We start from the raw sequence: 16803 nt of genomic DNA, 5'->3' as shown, positions 1-16803 counted from the left end.
CTTATTTATCTTTAACGTACATCCTAAAAACTGGGAACCTGAGTTAACCTGACGTTGGAATGTTGGATGCTAAACTTGGAATCCTCATTTGGATGTTCACATGGAGTAAAGTCCTGCTTCAGTGGAGTAAAGTCCAGTAGCATTTAATAGGCTACCAACACAATCCCGAACAAAAGCCCTTTCTGGAAATGCCATACAACGCCAGGCCAGTAAGGAAGGATGCCTGGACGAGAATGGTCCACGTGACATGAGAGTTCCAGTGTAATATTTTCCATATGCGCGCATTGATTATTAGAACTATTCGCTTTGAAAACACCCGCTTGCATAGTACAGGTTTTTTTCAGAGTGACGCAAACCTAGACAGTGAGATCTTCAGTAGGCGACATGCCTGTTTCACCGACACGTCTCTGCTGGACTCGATGTAGACAGTTACTGTGATTCATCTGCCCAGAAAAGATTTCTGATACTATGATGAAGCTAGTTAGTGTTCTTGTCATCTTATTGCTGTGCTCCATCACCAGCTGGGGTAAGTGCGCGTTTGCTAAAATTATCAAAAGCTGCGAATGATTAACTCACGCTTTTTCAGTTGCATTTTTTACATGCATTTCATCATCTTAGCGATTTAAATTGTCAGAAATATGTTCATAGTTTTGAACGTATTTTAGAATTATAAGGGGATAAACGTTTGGTGACAAAAAAAGTTGCTAGACCTCTGCCAGAATATTCATATATGTTGCACATACCTATCTACTAATATATAAATATCCCTACTAATTTTGTATTGTAAATATATAGATATATAGTTTAAAAAATTTTTTTTTTTTTTTTTTTTTTTTTTTTTTTTTTTACAATACAAAACTAGTAGGGACTGTATTATAAAACATTTAAAATGTTTTGGCCTTAACTGTAGGCCTACTTACATTATAAAGTGTAGTAAACTTATTGTATTAATATTGTATTGCAATACACTTTTGCTGCTATTAAATTGGGATATGGGTAAGGTTAGGGACAAGTTTGGTGGTATGGGTAAGTTAAGGTGTAAGGGATGGGTCAACAGTGTAATTATGGTTTATAATTGTTTCCTATTTCCAAATAAATGGTTTATGGTCCATAAAATCATGCAAAGAGATGTATTTTATTTTATTTATTTATTTAGACAAAACTCAATTTTAAATATTTTAATTTCCTCACAAAAAAAAAAAAAAGTAATTTATTAGTAAAAACCCATTTTATTTGTGACCTGTTGTATCACTGTTCTGTAAGTGTATGCTTGTATATCTGCGTTCAGGTAAGAAGATGCGCTGGTGTACAGTCTCAGAGCCGGAGCAGAAGAAGTGTGCTGAGCTGGCCAAAGCTCTGGCCACTGTCCTTCCTCCTCTGGCTGTCACAGCATTCGGCCATCTCTCATGTGTGAAAGCTTATGGCACTGCTGACTGCATTAATAAGATACGGGTGGGTTAGATATGATATTCTGATATTCTGAAATCTGTTTGAATACAAATCAATCCCAGGACAGAAATGGAGATGCTTTACGTTCTGCTATCCTCTCCTGTCAGGATAATAAAGCTGACCTAGTGACTCTGGATGCTGGAGAGGTGTACTCTGCAGTAAAACAGTTTGGGCTCACAGCAGTTGCAAAGGAAATCTACAGAGATGGTATCATACAAAAACCTAATGTGGTTTAATTCTTGCTCTGTTTATGGCGTCTAGTAGGTCATATGCCTCACACTTTGCAAGCAGAAACATGTAAATATGGTCCTTTTTCACTTTGTCTCCACCTTCATCTCCCAGGTGGCTGTATTCTTGCAGTTGCTGTGGTGAGGAACAGCAGTATTTTAGATGTGCGCTCTTTGCGGGGCAGTAGGAGTTGTCATAGTGGAGCTCGCTGGACTGCAGGTTGGAGTCTCCCTTTGGGACATCTCCTTTCTCAAAACCTACTGCCCTGGGCAGAGGATGAGCCTCTCAGTCAGGGTAAGATGACCAATCACAAATTTGATATAACCAGTCATAGCGTTAACTAAAACTTAAATAATAGTAATAATAATTAAACAACAAAAGCACGTAACATAATTACTAAAATGTCATTTAATGCCTTCTGAAACAAAAAAGGGATAGACTTTTTCCACAAGAAGAAATATTACAATGGACAGGTTTGTTGTCCAGTGATGGTTTAAAGTAAAAACGTCTTATTGATGGATGTGTTTCTTATAAACATGCAGCTTTTTCTTTCACAATTTTAACTGAAGGACTGGAGTATTGTGTGTATTACTTGTGGATTATTGTGATGGTAAAAGTTAGACTAAATTTTCATTTTTGGGTAAACTACTCCTTTTAACTAAAATAAAAAAATATAAAAAAGAAAAGATAATTCAAAAATATTAATAAAACCTTTATTAGTATAAAAACATTACTGAAACAATAGTGTGTAATAGATCAGTTCCATTGTAATGGAATGAAATCAGTTTGAAAAGGTTTTCCAGATTTTCGTTGTTGTTATGTATTTCCAGTCACTTGGTAATCAGGATCATAACATAGGAAGTAATCCATCATGTTCTCCCAAACCAAACAAACAAATTTTTCAAAAATATGTAAGACTTTGTGCCGAGTTCCCAGTGCTCATACTTTGACTATTTTGTCAGCGGTTAGTGCTTTCTTCAGTGCCAGCTGTGTGCCTGGAGCAACTACAATGGCACCCAGCCTTTGTTCCTTGTGCCAGGGTCAAAGGTCATACATTCGTCAGAAAAATTTCCATTGTGAGACGTCTCCTAGTGAACCATTTTACCACAACCAAGGAGCACTCAGGTTAAAATAATCCAATTTACACCTGTATCAATAAGTCAATGCCAAGTTCCCTTGAGGATCTTACAGCATCCAATCTTTTTCTTGTAGATGTTTACAGTCCCGTACAGGAGATGTCGCCTTTGTGGATCACACAGCTCTGGACAGCATAGATGGTTAATACAATAATTCACTCTAACACAATATGTTTATATGGATGTACTAGTGATTAAACCTATTTGAGATGAACAGCTTTTCCTTCTCTTTCATATTTCTTTTTGATCCCGGCTTATAGTTTTTTTTCTTCAACAGAAAGTGAGAAAGATCAGTTCAGACTGTTGTGTGCAGATGGAACTCATGCTCCCCTCAGCAGTTTTAGAAAATGTAACCTTGGGCGAGGCCCTGGAGGAGGTGTGGTCACACGAATGAACACCCGTAAAATTGCTCGAAAGTTCTTGGTCGCTGCCCAGGTATCTTTTATGTTGGAACCCAAAACTTGCACATTAGAGTGTCTGATCCAAAGTGTTGTCTATGCAGGGCACACTACTGTAAAATTAAAGCATACATGCTACTAATACATTATTACAATCTCAAAACTGACACAAACCCAAAGTTTTACAGTACATAGAAAAACTGACAATAAAGGTACAGTTTACCACAAAAATCAAAATGCTCCCATCATTTACTCAACCTCATGTTGTTTAAAGCTGTATTTTTTTTTCTTTTCTGTTGAACACAGAAGCAGATATTTTGATAAATGTCTCTGTGTTTTGTTGTCCATACAGTAGAAGTCAATGATTACCAAAACTGTTTGGTTACCATCTTGAAAATGTTGTCTTCCACAGAATAAAGTAATCATACAGTTTTAAAAAGCAGCTTGAGGGTAAAAAAGAATGATAACAGAATTTTCATTTTTGGGTGAACTATCTCTTTAACAAATAGATTGGTGGTCCTGCAGGCCCGCAGGTTCCTGCAGATGTCCCTAATAATGTTATTGGTATCTTTGCAGAAAGCACAATAGGATTTCAGCTTCTTATGAGAGAAAAAATTTGGTGTTTTCTTTTGAAGATCTCATTTGGTCGGAGGGGAAGAGAGTGTCAGCGCTTCCAGCTGTTTGAATCAGCATCCTACGGTGGGAGTGACCTTCTCTTCAAAGATGTGACTGAGAAATTATCAGTTCTGATGGAAGACATGGATATGAGCCAGGTTCTGGGACTGGACTATGTGGCCTTGCTCAAGGGCCTTGGACATGAAGGTGAAAGATTGCTTCCCCTCTGTACCATCTTGGAAATGATAAGCTTACTTTAATTTGTTTGTTTGGTTTGTGTGTGTGTGTGTGTGTGTGTGTATTTGTTTGTGTGTGTGTGTGTGTGGTTAGGCAGCTCACTGGAGGACAGTGTGGTGAGGTGGTGCTGTATAAGTCATGCTGAACAGAAGAAATGTGAGCAGTGGGCTCTTAGCATAAAATCAGATCCTCTGGTGTGTGTGAAAGCTTCATCTATGAGTGACTGCATTGAGAAGATCAAGGTCCAGTAAGACACATTTTCAGCACTTGTGATTTACATTTAAACAAGCATTAACAACATACATATTTATTTATTTATTTATTTATTTTTTAACAAATGCAGAATACAGTCTCATCACAAAAAAATATTAATGACCTAAACATTTTTTCATTTGCAGCAGTGATTTCAGTGTATTTTTAGTATTATTTACGATTGTACTATTCATTAATTTTGTAATTACCTTTTGTTATTTTTTTTTATTTTTATTCAGCATTAATTTAATTTTAGTTATTTCATGTGCTTGTGTCATTTTTATTAGTTTTTTTTATAGGCCTATATATACTCTGTTGAACAGAATGAATTGTTCATTTTCACAGAAGGATGAGGTGGATGCTGTGTCTCTTGATGCCACTCACGCATTCATAGCTGGGAAATGTGGTCTTGTCCCTGTTGTGACTGAATGTTATGGTGTGTAAAACATCTAACATCCTAATGTACCATGTCATACTCACTCATGTTCTTCTCACCTCTATTTGTTTTTCCTTTGCTGGTTCATTTTAAATTTAGGAGAGAAATGTGAGAATCCTGAAGGAGATGGAGGCCGTTTTGAAAGTGATGGTAATACAGAGCTAAAGTGAGCTTAGCATAAATGCAATCTCTATTATTGTGTCTTTACAAAATATATTTATCTCTGCAGAATTACCATCAGTGTATGGTGTGGCAGTTGTACGTCGGACAAGTAGGAGTTTATATTTTGGAAGTCTGGGTGGCAGACGCTCCTGCCATGGTCACATGTACAGCCCTGCTGGCTGGGTTTTACCTTTGAGACACACACTCAGCACAGAGCACAACAGCAGCGCCCCATGTCAGCCAAATAATGGTACTCCATCTTCCTCTCTATTACTTGGCATCTTGATCAAATAGTTTGAATATAATATTTTATTTATCTTTTAATGCATCTTTTAATGGTTTCAGTATGTTATCTGTTTACTTGCATGTCATGTGACCGTTAACCAGCATTAAAGAGCCACGAACAAGCAAGTGTGATGTTAAATTTATGAAATACTAACTTAATCTCACAGGGTACTTTAAGAAAAAAGGTATTGCAATCCCTGCTTTAAAGAAAAAAGGAAAACTCAGGTCATCCAAGATGTAGATGAGTTTGTTTCTTCATCAGAACAGATTTGGAGAAATTTAGCATTACTTAATTTGCTCACCAATAGATCCTCTGCAGTGAATGGGTCCCATCAGAGTGATGTGGTGGTAAGAGGAGAAAGGAGGATTCTTAATGTTTTTTTGTTGTGTTTTTTTTTTTTAAAAACACACACATCTTTAAGACATTTATTGATGGACTGGAGTCATGTGGATTATTGTAGTGTTTTTATTAGCTGTTTGGACTCTGTTCTGTTCTGACGGCACCCATTCACTGCGGTGGATCGATTGGTGAGCAAATTAAGTAATGCTAAATTTCTCCAAATCTGTTCTGATGAAGAAACAAACTCATCTACATCTTGGATGGCTTTAGGGTGAGTACATTTTGAGCATATTTTCATTTTGGGATAAACTATTCCTTCCCATTCTGTTTTCAGTGTACGGTGAGGTGTTTTGGAAAGGTTGTTTGCCAGGAGGACAAGGCAATCTCTGTAAGGTGTGTATGGGTGGGACTGAGGAAGCTGCCACCAAACGGTGTGCTGACAACCATAATGAGCGTTACTATGGCAATATGGGTGCATTAAGGTGAGGAATTGCTATTCCGCACAGTTCAAATAAGATGGTATACAGAAAAATATCTCTCATTGTTAATGTACCATAGTGCAAACCAAGCAGCTTTGCAGGCTTTAAAATGTCTTTTACTTCAGGTGCTTGGTTGGAGACCCCAGTGGGAAGAGCTTCGGAGACGTGGCATTCATGGAACACCACAATCTGGAGAGCAACATCGAACGTAAGATGTAAACTCTGAGAAATGTCATTGAAATGAATCACATTTGTAATATGCGTGATGTGTTTGTTGGACAGGCTTAAACACCAGTGGCTGGGCAGAGGGTTGGCTCGCTTGGGACTTGAGTTGCTTTGTGGAGATGGCAGCCGGGCTCCTCTGACAGAGTGGAAGACCTGTAACTTAGGAGCAATCCCTCCAAATATTGTTATGACACGTCCTGTTCTTACAGCTCGCATTTATGACCTCTTAATGAAGTCACAGGTCTGCATGCTGAATTAATAATCATTTGATTAATTTGAGAGTCTTTTAGAATCAGAATACTGATGTTTTTTTGCACTATAGGAAACCATAGCAGCTCGTCCAGATTCTGGGTTCCACCTGTTTGAGTCTCTGCAGTATGGAGAGAGTGACCTGCTCTTTAAAGATGCTACAAGGTGCCTCGTTCACACCAGTCACATGGACTACCGCACCATATTGGGAGAAGAGTTCTATTCACAGGCTGAGAGCATCTTTAACTGCACACACTCAAGTGAGAATAAAAGCAAACATTATTATATCCATACCAGTTATTTGTTTGCATTTATATACAATCACTGGATTTTGAAAGAGCCTGATTTAAAATAGCACATAGATATGTCAAATGTATCTTTTTGAATGATTATTCATGCATATTTTAATTGAGGCTATTGTTTTTAATTATGAATTATTATTTTTTTGACAGATATCTTGCAGTTCTGCAATCAAGATGTTTGTAGCATATTCTAAACAACCTCTATGATTTTTCTGACAATGTTAAAAAGAAGCATGGGTCATAATAATTTTTATACAGTCTATGGTCATAATGTATATGGTTTATTTTGTATCATTACTGACATACAATAAAATACCTTCTTGAGATATATTTTATATCTGTGAGTGCAGTACTGGAGAGTTTATTAGTTTCATCAAAGAACACTGCTGAAGATGTGTAAACGAGCTAAAAATCGAGGACCTTCACTAAACTACATTTACCATCATGCACCTGTGTAACAACACGGAAGTTCTTGTTGTGACGAGCGCTACAGCTACTGTACTGATATTTACGAAATACAAGACTTTTGGTGTCGAGGATTTTATAATTACAGGTAAGTTCTTGAAGTAATGTGATTGGTTGTACATTTGAAATATTTGTTTTACGTGTATATATTTACACGAGGCATAATATCCATGGCATGTTTATTAGTGTCCTAGCTTACTTGACATTTGAATCAAGTTATACAATGAGTTGGCCACATTCCACCTACAGACGTCAAAAAACTGAACTAACTGACATGACTATTTTATCGTTATGTTTATAGCGTTATAATTGTCTTTATGCTCTAATACCATTAAAAATATTGCACAAGATTCATGTTCAGTAATGTTATGATGTAATAAATAAACACCATACATACCTTAAGACATTGCACTTGAAGGTTTATGATGTCACAGTCGGATATTACTGTTACAGGTCAATCTTGTTATTTACAGGCCAATGTATATGCCTATATATATATATATATATATATATATATATATATATATATATAATATATATAATTATATGTATTTGATTTTATTTTCTTATTTTTAAGTTTTAGTAGTATGTTATATCCATGGATATTGGAAACACATTTCCATGTATATTTTATTGAATAACAAATTAGCTGAACAACTTTGTTTATCAGAAAAAAAAAAATTCCACAAAACGCACTGGCGTGTTTGTTGACCCCGGAGGGCTAAAGAACTTTATTAGTTCACCATATGTCAGATCATAACTTGTAAATTCCATAGAGTAGCTGACATGTCTAGAACAGTTGCTTGTTGTTGATAAACATTTGTTTGTTTTTATCTGTACAGGTTTGTAAATGCTGCTTTCATGGAGATCCCTGCCGCCTCGTGTGGCAGTGGGAAGATGTGCCTCTACAATACAAGTTAATGTGCAACGATTTGTTCCTGCAAGTGGCTCGATTGACACCAGTGTTTTGGAACAACTCCAGGCCTTTGTGTCGCATGCTTCTCGTTTGTTTGTGATAAGCGGTGCCGGACTCTCAACTGAATCTGGAATTCCAGACTATAGATCAGAAGGTGTGGGACTGTATGCACGGACTGACAGGAGGCCTATGCAACACTCAGAGTTTGTGCGCAGTGCGAAATCGAGGCAGCGATACTGGGCACGGAACTACGTGGGGTGGCCGCAGTTCTCCTCACACCAGCCGAATCCAGCGCATTTCGCATTGCGGGACTGGGAGGAAAAGGGAAAACTGCACTGGCTCGTCACTCAGAATGTAGATGCATTACACTCAAAGGCTGGACAACAGAGACTAACTGAACTTCATGGATCTACGCATAGGTAAGGCAGGACTTGTTTGAAGATCATTGATTATGGAGTTAAAGAATCTCTGCAATGTAAGAGGAAAAATATTTTATGTGATTTTATGTTTGTCCTGCTCGTAGGGTTGTGTGTTTGGACTGCGGGCAGCTGACTCCACGTGTTGAGCTTCAGAAGCGTTTTGCAGCTCTAAACCCTGGCTGGGCAGCAAGTGCAGGTGCTGTGGCCCCAGATGGAGACGTGTTTCTGGAAGACGAGCAGGTGCTGAACTTCACAGTACCTGCTTGTGATGCCTGTGGCGGTGTGCTTAAGCCTGAGGTGACGTTCTTTGGTGATGTAGTGAACCGGACTACAGTTAACTTTGTGCATAACAAGCTGGCTGAGTCTGATGCTGTGCTTGTGGTTGGATCTTCTCTTCAGGTGAGTCATGTTTCATCAATATCTCTTTAAAAACATGTCCTATTTACATAGACCAGGGTTACTCATTTCTACTCACTGGCTGCCACCTCCTGGTGTAATGATGTATCATACAGATAGGGAGCACAGAACAAATTATTGTTCATTCAAAGTTTTTAGGTAAAATAAACAATACAAAAGATCAATACCTCAATTTACAGAATTTACAATTTTACATATTCACACTTTCTTGGTTAGTTAGCTAAGTGCAATTAAGAATACAGCATTGGCAAAATGGACTTAAGATTAAATATTTTAAAATTATTAAGGTGCATTTCCCATCTAGAATTTATTCTCTAAAAAGTTGCTGAGTTCCTCAAAAATCAATGATGAAATTCTAGTTAAATTGAAATTCTAATTAAAAGTGAAATTCTAATTTAAGTTTTGGATTTAAAAGATGTTAATCAAAATCCAGATGGTTATTATACTTAACTAAAACCAAGCAACAGAAAAAAAATGTGATGCTTGAAATAAAATAAATGTTAACTGGAATTAAAAAAAAAAGTTAACTAGTTAAAACTATTTAAACGAGTTGCCATTGGCAGGAACAAGCTTTCATACATTTCTCATTTTCATTTTGTTTAACTTGATGTACTAAAATAACTGACACTAAAGCTGAAATAAAAACTATATAGAAAAAAACAAAACTAAAATGAATGTAATTTACAAAATTGTGTCTGCGTGTAGTATTATTGTGATATATATATATATATATATATATATATATATATATAACCCAAAGTGTAAAAATAACTAAAGTTAAAATAAATAACATTAAATGATGAACTCATAATAATAGTAAACTTATTCAAATTAAAATGGAAAATAAAAAAAATTAATAAAAATGAATTTGAAAAATTTTAATAATAGTATTGTTATCCATTATAATACTATAATATTATTTACTATAATAGCAAAAGTATCTCAGTAATACTAAAATAACACTGATCCCCACAAATAGTCACAACCCTATTCCAGGGCACCTTCTTGTAATCTTCAGGTAAACCAAAGACCTTGAGTAGTTGGTTCAGGTGTGTTTGGTTAGAGTTTGAACTAGTTAATGAGTATCCCTGGCATAGATAATGCAAAGAATTTTTCCTCTTTGAATCGATACTTTCTCAAGACATTTGGAAAAAGGTGAAGGAATTTGTTTTCTTTTTCAGGTTTTTTCAGGGTACCGCTTTCTCCTTGCTGCTAGTGAAAGAAAGCTTCCAATAGCCATTGTGAATATAGGACCCACTAGAGCTGATCATCTTACCGACATCAGGGTGAGTGTGCGCTGTGGAGAAGTGCTGCCGGCCATTCAGCTCTGAGAAATGAGAAACTCTGAGACTCTATTCTGAACCTCAGCACTCGACTCACCACAGGATTACTGGAACATAGATTTGGTTTGGTTGTAGGCTGCTTGCATAATACAACTGATCTCTACCTCAAGTTAAGAATTACTTTAACATATACACACATTCATTAGCTAGAGTTTGAAGTGCAATACAGAATACAGCATTGGCACTAAAGAGTTAAGTTTAAATACTTTAAAATTATAAAGTTAGTTCATAGGGACAACTGCATTTCCCATCTAGAAAAGTTACAGAGCTTCTCGAGAATCAGCGTGGGAAACAGTCATGATAATGCTGAAATTCTAAATGATCCGTATGGACTATGACTCTTTTATTTACTAATAAACGTTTGGTTTATGATGAATGGCTATTTAAATATGTATTTTTGAATATGTGAATGTACTGTACTAGGATGTTTTTAAAATGCATTGGAACACATTAAAAATATGCGTGTTAATCATTTATTTGTTCTGCCTAAAAAAAAAGTCAATTGTATTTAGTGCTTTTCACAATATACATCATTTCAAAGCAGTTTTACAGAAAATCCTGGTGTAAATCTTTCTAATATATTAATATCTTCATGCCTTATAGTTGCACTGAGCAGTTAGAACTAACCAACAATATAGTTTACATTTAAATTACATTTAAAAATACAATTTATTTATTTTGGATAAAAGGTTTAGATTCACTGCCTGAATTTATTATATGCACACATTATTATATGTTGCTTTGGTAAGAAATATATGAAGAGCATAAATGATACTGAAAATAGGTGATGCATATTTGAGAAAACAATAAGCAAGAAACATAAATCAGGTTTGTTCAAAGGGTCACAGAGGGCAAAGTGACAGTATCTCTAGAAAAGCAGAGATCAGTCAGAACTGGCTGTTTGTTAAATCTCTCTCTCAGGTGCTCAGTCCACCGTTGCACATGACTTTGTACTTCTGACCAGAGCTCTTCAGGAACACTAAATGAGTAAAGACAACAGCGATGATTTATGTCATCTGTCTGCCATTTGACCCAAACCGTGCACACCACCAGTGGTGTCATACACAGACAGTTCCCAAATCCTTTAGTTTGGTCAAACCAGTATGAGGCTGGATAACCTAACAGGATTCCAAAAAGAGTGCACAAGTTCCAATCATTATACAACTCCTCTCCCAACACAGTCACTGAGAAACCTTTCTCCAGCTCACTCTTGAAGAATTCTGAAAGAGTTTTGATCATATCCTCAGTTGCCTTTTCAAAGCCAACCAAGGCAGGTTGTTTTATTGAGGGACATACGTCAATCAGAAGGAGACTTTTGCTTTGGAGAAGATCATCCAAGTGGGACTCAATAGTGGCAGGATTAAAAATGAATGTGTTTTCATCAATGGACAGAATTCGTAGTGGATTGGTTACAACTCCAGACTCCTGTAGAGATTTGAGGTACATCTGAAGCTGCTCTGGAGATGCTGCATTGCTGTCGTAAAGCAGCGCAGGTTTGACGCCCAGATCCACAGCCATTATTTGAACAGTCACATCAAGACACGTGGACGGGGATAAACGTTTCTTTCGAGGACACAATAACTTCTGTGCGGCAGAGATGAGCATTTCTGATGAAGCAGCCATTGCACCCGTTTACAAACACAAAAAACAAAGATTCACATGGACCTGTAACTCGCAGAAAGGGACACTGAAAGAATCGCGATTCAAAAGATTCGAATTATTGGGGTGAATCAAAATCCTTCCAAACTTCCTGTTAAAAGTTCTAACAAGTTAAAAGTGCTACAATGTACAGAAATTTAACAAATTGAATTTAACATATATTTTTGTTTCGGTGTAGAATGTTATGAACGTTTTGAATAATTATGAAATGACACGACCGGTTTCCTCCTAAAAGTTAGTTTAGAAACGCCACCGAGCTATTAGGACTTTTAATTTGAAATGGTTTCACGGAAGTATATTCTGTTTGACAACTCGTACAGTTGTTAAATACCAAATGGCAAATCCATTAGAAGACCACTGCAGTACAGTGTCATAGTATAATATCTGTATAATGAAACGAAGGTAACGTTTATTTTCCACCGGCGAATCTCGGTGATTTTATTGATAGTGAGTTTAAATATTCAGTTGAGTTAACAAGTAAAGTTCACAATGGGCTCAGAGGATGTGCTCAAGAGTGCTTCAACACTGGCATCTTACAATGTTCTGCTTCAGGTACTGTCACACACACTACTACTGTACACACACCAAATACACCTTTATTAGAAACATATAGTAAAGCAGTATGTTGATATGTCTTATGCTGCAGGTGATGTTTCGAGTGTTGACGTTTCTCTTAAACGCATTTACTTTACGGTTTGTGTCTAAGGAGCTGATAGGTGTGGTGAATGTCAGGTGGGGTTACAGTTACACATCATCTCGAGCATTCGTTTCAATGGGCCACTAACCGCAACGTTTGCTTTTGTTATAGGTTGATGCTGCTCTATTCTACATTGGTGTTTTTGTCTAGGGAGGCGTTCCGGAGGGCGTGTCTAAGCGGCGAAGGGGCGGGGCGTAACTGGAGACAGGTTATCAACCTGTTATGGCTCACGTAAGTAGAAATGCCTGTAGGTGGGGGATGGGCGGTTAATCGCATGCATTTGTCATGCGTGTCTCATCAGTAAAGCCGGTTCCGTGATTAGCAGTAAATGTCTGTCACCTGTTTTCAAACGGGAGCGGCAGTTAATACACAGAGCCGTAGTTCACTGACAAGCTACGCAATATTCTGTTCATAATTGAGATTAATCGCATTCGATTATGAACACGATATCGCGTAGCTTGTCAGTGAACTATGGCTCTGTGTATTAACTGCCGCTCCCGTTTGAAAACAGGTGACAGACATTTACCGCTAATCACGGAACCGGCTTTACTGATGAGACACGCATGACAAATGCATGCGATTAATCGTGCAGCCCTGCCTGTAGGTTTATAAACCAAAATTTTCTTACCTCTGGAACCAACACACTTAAAAAAAAAGTGGAAATGCACTAATGAACACTGGGGGAAAAAGGATTGAATTGAATGAGGAAATAAGTAAATCTATCATATCTGAAATTTCAAGGAATAGTTCACCTAAAGTCAAAATCTTTTTTATTTCTTCTCAAACTTAGATTTCCTGTGGGTTGTGTGTGGGGTGTGTTGTTGGTGTGTGTGTGGTGGTGGCTGCTCCAGGCACCTGATCCAGAGTCCATCCCACATTATGTTCCTGCTGTTGGATTGTTCTGCTTGGCTGCGCTTACAGAGCTGCTGGCTGAACCTCTCTGGGTTCTTGCACATGCACACATGTTCGTCCGTTTGAAGGTGTCACAATCTGCCTTTCATACTTTATTTTACTCTTGATAGAATAATTGTAGATCGAATAAGGTGAAACTGTCTGACCAGATGACATATTCACAGGTGATTGCCGAAAGCTTAGCCATGATCGCTAAATGTCTTGTTACTGTAGTGATGGTGGTCTCAACACCTCAATGGGGGCTCTATATCTTTTCTGCAGCCCAGGTATATATATTTGCATGTTTACACACAGAACATATATAGTTTTTGGTTGCCTTCTGGTTTCTAATCTTGATTCTATGTGTGTTCCTTTCACAGTGTGTCTATGCAGGGTTTTTGTTACTTTGTTACGTGTTATACTTCGTTCGTTTCCTCGGCTCAGAGGAAGCAGAGAAGAAATTGTTCCCTGTTAGTCACATAAAAGACCTTCTGCCATCAAGAGTGGATCATGAGGTGACTCATTTTATAATATCACACCACAATGCTCTGTTGTATACCCTTTTTATTTCAGTGAAACAACTACACTGTATGTTTGTTTTTTAGCCACTACTAAACTGGAAGTTGACCACACTAACCTGGAGCTTTTTCAAACAGTCATTTCTCAAACAGATACTTACAGAAGGTAAAAATCATGCTCTTTGTTTTCTGAATGTTGAGATCTTTCCAATAAATATTTCATTTTAATTTTATAGGTGAGCGTTATGTGATGACGTTTTTGAATGTGCTTAACTTTGGAGATCAGGGTGAGTTTGCACATACATATACACCAACTATTATACACAAATAATATAGTCATATTATACTTATTTTCTATTTACAGGAGTTTATGATATAATAAACAATCTGGGCTCAATGGTAGCAAGATTTCTTTTTTTGCCCATTGAGGAGAGTTTCTATGTGTTCTTCGCTAAAGTCCTGGAGCGTGGACGAGATGTACGACATCAAAAACAAGTCAGTGTCTGTCTATGTGCCTAACTTTATCTAGTGCAGCCAGCCAGATGTGGGATTGGATAACTGTAAAATGCTGATTGGTCCACAGGAAGAAGTTTCCATGGTAGCTGAAGTACTGGAATGTCTTTTGAAGCTGGTGCTTTTGATTGGTCTGATCATCACAGTTTTTGGTTATGCATATTCTCATCTGGCACTTGACATCTACGGCGGGGAACTTCTGAGCAGCGGAGCCGGTAAAACACAAATACGCTTACTAACTTTTCAGTTCAGATGAGTACATATTTATTTGTGTGTGTGTGCCGTAAAGATTTAAATGGTTTGTTTGTGTTTTTTGCAGGGCCAGCTCTCCTACGGTGTTATAGTTGTTATGTTCTGCTGTTAGCCATTAATGGAGTAACAGAGTGTTTTGTTTTTGCTACCATGAGCAAAGAGGAGGTTGACAGGTGAACAACATAATTGCTATACTGTAAATATAAACTACCATTCAAACATTTGGGGTCTGTCAGTTTTTGTAGGATTTTGTAATGTTTTTAAAAGAATTGTTTTATGCTCTCTAAGACTTAATTTATTTGATCAAAAATACACTAACAACAGTAACATTGTGAAATATTATTACAGTTTAAAATGACTTTTTTCTTTTCTATGTTAATATATTTTGAAGTGTCATTTATTTCTGTGATGGCAAAGATGGATTTTCAGCATCATAACTCCAATCTTCAGTGTCACATGATCTATCATAAATCTTTCTAATATGCTTTTATACTTTAGAGTGTGTATGTGTGTGTGTATGTGTGTGTGTGTGTGTGTGTGTGTGTGTGTGTGTGTGTGTGTTTGTGTGTGTGTATCCGTGTGTGTCTGTATATATGTTTTTGTGTGTATTGACCTATATGTGTGTGTGTGTGTGTGTATATATACAGTATATATTTATATATGTATATGTGTATTATGTATGATGTATTTATGTATTTTTAAATTGTTTTTCAAGACAAACATGTATTTAAGGCTTTTCCCTTATTAAGAAATTGTTTAATTGTGTTTTTTCTTTCTTTCTTTTTAGATATAATCTAGTGATGCTGGGGCTGTCAGCCTCATTTCTTCTCCTTTCTTATTGGCTAACGTGGATGTTAGGGGGCGTTGGCTTCATTTTGGCTAATTGCTGTAACATGGCTCTACGAATCACTCACAGTATTGTTTACATACATCGCTATTTCCTGCAAAGTGAATACACACCCCTGTGGGGGCTCCGCCCACATTCTGCTGTCATCATTGCTCTTGGCTTGAGCTCCATCCTCACAATCTGCTCAGAGGTATCGTGCAAGTGCCTTATTGTGTACAATTATTAATAAGTTGTGATGAGCAAATTTAAATGTTTTGTAACCGTTTTGTCTTTCAGAGCATGTTGTGCTGTGACGGTGGCTGGTTGCTAAGGCTGGTTCATGTTGCCGTGGGGGGGGTTTGTCTCATGGGTGTGGTCATCACAGTATTTCTGACAGAAACAAAACTTGTGCAGTTTGTCAGGACTCAGCTGTTACCCAAATACAGCAAGAAACGTACATGAGCTTTTACTTTGAAAGCAGCTAATGCCTCAACCTCACTGAGGTTCATGGACCAGATTTGAATACTGTGTGTGATTTTTTTTTTCACAAACATATTTTGTTTTCTTGAAATTTTTTCAATTTTTACTCCAGAAGATGCAGTACCTCTGTCAGTTTTTGCTTATGGCATCAAAAGTAGCTGATGGTTTGAGGGTTAGTACTCCTACAGGACATACCTTATAGAATATTTTATTGATTAATTACAAAACAAACATAGAGAATATTGCAACATAATGCAAAGATATCAAGGGGTCCCCCAGTATGTAATTACTCCTCCGATGTGCCTGTCATTCCTCAAGATTGTTCATTTTCAAACATTAATGCTTGTCACTAGACATACGGAAGGTGTTCATTGACCATTTGCATAAAGTTACTGCTAGATATACTGTAGCTGTGTAAATCAGTGGTGAACTTTTTATGAATGATTGATTGTATAAAATGGTTATATATAATAAATTTAAATTGTACTGGGTACCGTTGTCTTTAAAAACAGGTAAGATGAGACTGAAAAATATCTGTTATTATAATATCTGGGAACAAATAAACATTTTTTTTCCTGACTGTACTGATTTCCAGCTTTAATTTACATACAAAC

The 16803-nt window shown here is 37.0% G+C and overlaps 4 protein-coding genes across 5 annotated transcripts; 3 read left to right on the top strand and 1 right to left on the bottom strand.

Annotated features, from left to right (window-relative positions):
- Positions 1–103: 103 nt before the first annotated feature.
- Positions 104–7124, top strand: zgc:172271 (Saxiphilin-like). Its single transcript, XM_042726271.1, is given in 18 exon segments — positions 104–526; positions 1289–1452; positions 1557–1656; positions 1792–1971; positions 2640–2802; positions 2890–2954; positions 3091–3248; positions 3847–4033; positions 4157–4305; positions 4661–4751; positions 4851–4901; positions 4981–5163; positions 5873–6020; positions 6143–6225; positions 6300–6341; positions 6344–6483; positions 6565–6751; positions 6944–7124. Coding segments are annotated over 18 exon segments (2193 nt in total). The 5' UTR covers positions 104–468; the 3' UTR covers positions 6988–7124.
- Positions 7125–7237: 113 nt separating this feature from the next.
- Positions 7238–10812, top strand: sirt4 (sirtuin 4). Its single transcript, XM_042726272.1, has 4 exons — positions 7238–7346; positions 8101–8593; positions 8698–8992; positions 10192–10812. Exons 2-4 carry the CDS (start codon positions 8109–8111, stop codon positions 10339–10341), a joined length of 930 nt encoding a protein of 309 aa, XP_042582206.1. The 5' UTR covers positions 7238–7346; positions 8101–8108; the 3' UTR covers positions 10342–10812.
- A 19-nt stretch (positions 10813–10831) lies between these two features.
- On the bottom strand, positions 10832–12124 carry cb6h1orf74 (chromosome B6 C1orf74 homolog). The gene has a single exon (XM_019065296.2). The coding sequence runs from the start codon at positions 11974–11976 to the stop codon at positions 11188–11190; it is 789 nt and encodes a 262-aa protein (XP_018920841.2). The 5' UTR covers positions 11977–12124; the 3' UTR covers positions 10832–11187.
- A 67-nt stretch (positions 12125–12191) lies between these two features.
- Positions 12192–16769, top strand: rft1 (RFT1 homolog). Of its 2 annotated transcripts, XM_042726268.1 has the most exons (13): positions 12192–12564; positions 12659–12744; positions 12821–12940; positions 13500–13689; positions 13786–13887; positions 13981–14115; positions 14206–14284; positions 14355–14405; positions 14483–14613; positions 14702–14846; positions 14951–15056; positions 15671–15920; positions 16007–16769. In XM_042726268.1, the coding sequence occupies exons 1-13, from the start codon at positions 12502–12504 to the stop codon at positions 16169–16171; spliced, it is 1623 nt and encodes a 540-aa protein (XP_042582202.1). In that variant the 5' UTR covers positions 12192–12501; the 3' UTR covers positions 16172–16769. The 2 variants fall into 2 exon arrangements, with proteins under 2 accessions (XP_042582202.1, XP_042582203.1); XM_042726269.1 differs by lacking the exon at positions 12192–12564 and having other exon boundaries at positions 12727–12744; positions 13561–13689.
- Positions 16770–16803: the final 34 nt, after the last annotated feature.

The sequence above is a fragment of the Cyprinus carpio genome, chromosome B6, assembly GCF_018340385.1.
Source record: "Cyprinus carpio isolate SPL01 chromosome B6, ASM1834038v1, whole genome shotgun sequence".
Classification (NCBI taxonomy): Eukaryota; Metazoa; Chordata; class Actinopteri; order Cypriniformes; family Cyprinidae; genus Cyprinus; species Cyprinus carpio.
This window is presented reverse-complemented; position numbering and strand designations above follow the sequence as displayed.

What these genes read in the sequence shown, in the direction of transcription:
- sirt4 (XM_042726272.1), top strand. Translation starts at nt 8,109, where the DNA reads ATGCTGCTTTCATGGAGATCCCTGCCGCCTCGTGTGGCAGTGGGAAGA. An exon ending in CTTCATGGATCTACGCATAG is followed by an intron (nt 8,594 to 8,697) that starts GTAAGGCAGGAC and finishes TCCTGCTCGTAG; the next exon opens with GGTTGTGTGTTTGGACTGCG. An exon ending in TGGTTGGATCTTCTCTTCAG is followed by an intron (nt 8,993 to 10,191) that starts GTGAGTCATGTT and finishes TTTCTTTTTCAG; the next exon opens with GTTTTTTCAGGGTACCGCTT.
- cb6h1orf74 (XM_019065296.2), bottom strand. Translation starts at nt 11,976, where the DNA reads ATGGCTGCTTCATCAGAAATGCTCATCTCTGCCGCACAGAAGTTATTG.
- rft1 (XM_042726268.1), top strand. Translation starts at nt 12,502, where the DNA reads ATGGGCTCAGAGGATGTGCTCAAGAGTGCTTCAACACTGGCATCTTAC. An exon ending in ATAGGTGTGGTGAATGTCAG is followed by an intron (nt 12,745 to 12,820) that starts GTGGGGTTACAG and finishes CTTTTGTTATAG; the next exon opens with GTTGATGCTGCTCTATTCTA. An exon ending in CAAACAGATACTTACAGAAG is followed by an intron (nt 14,285 to 14,354) that starts GTAAAAATCATG and finishes TTAATTTTATAG; the next exon opens with GTGAGCGTTATGTGATGACG.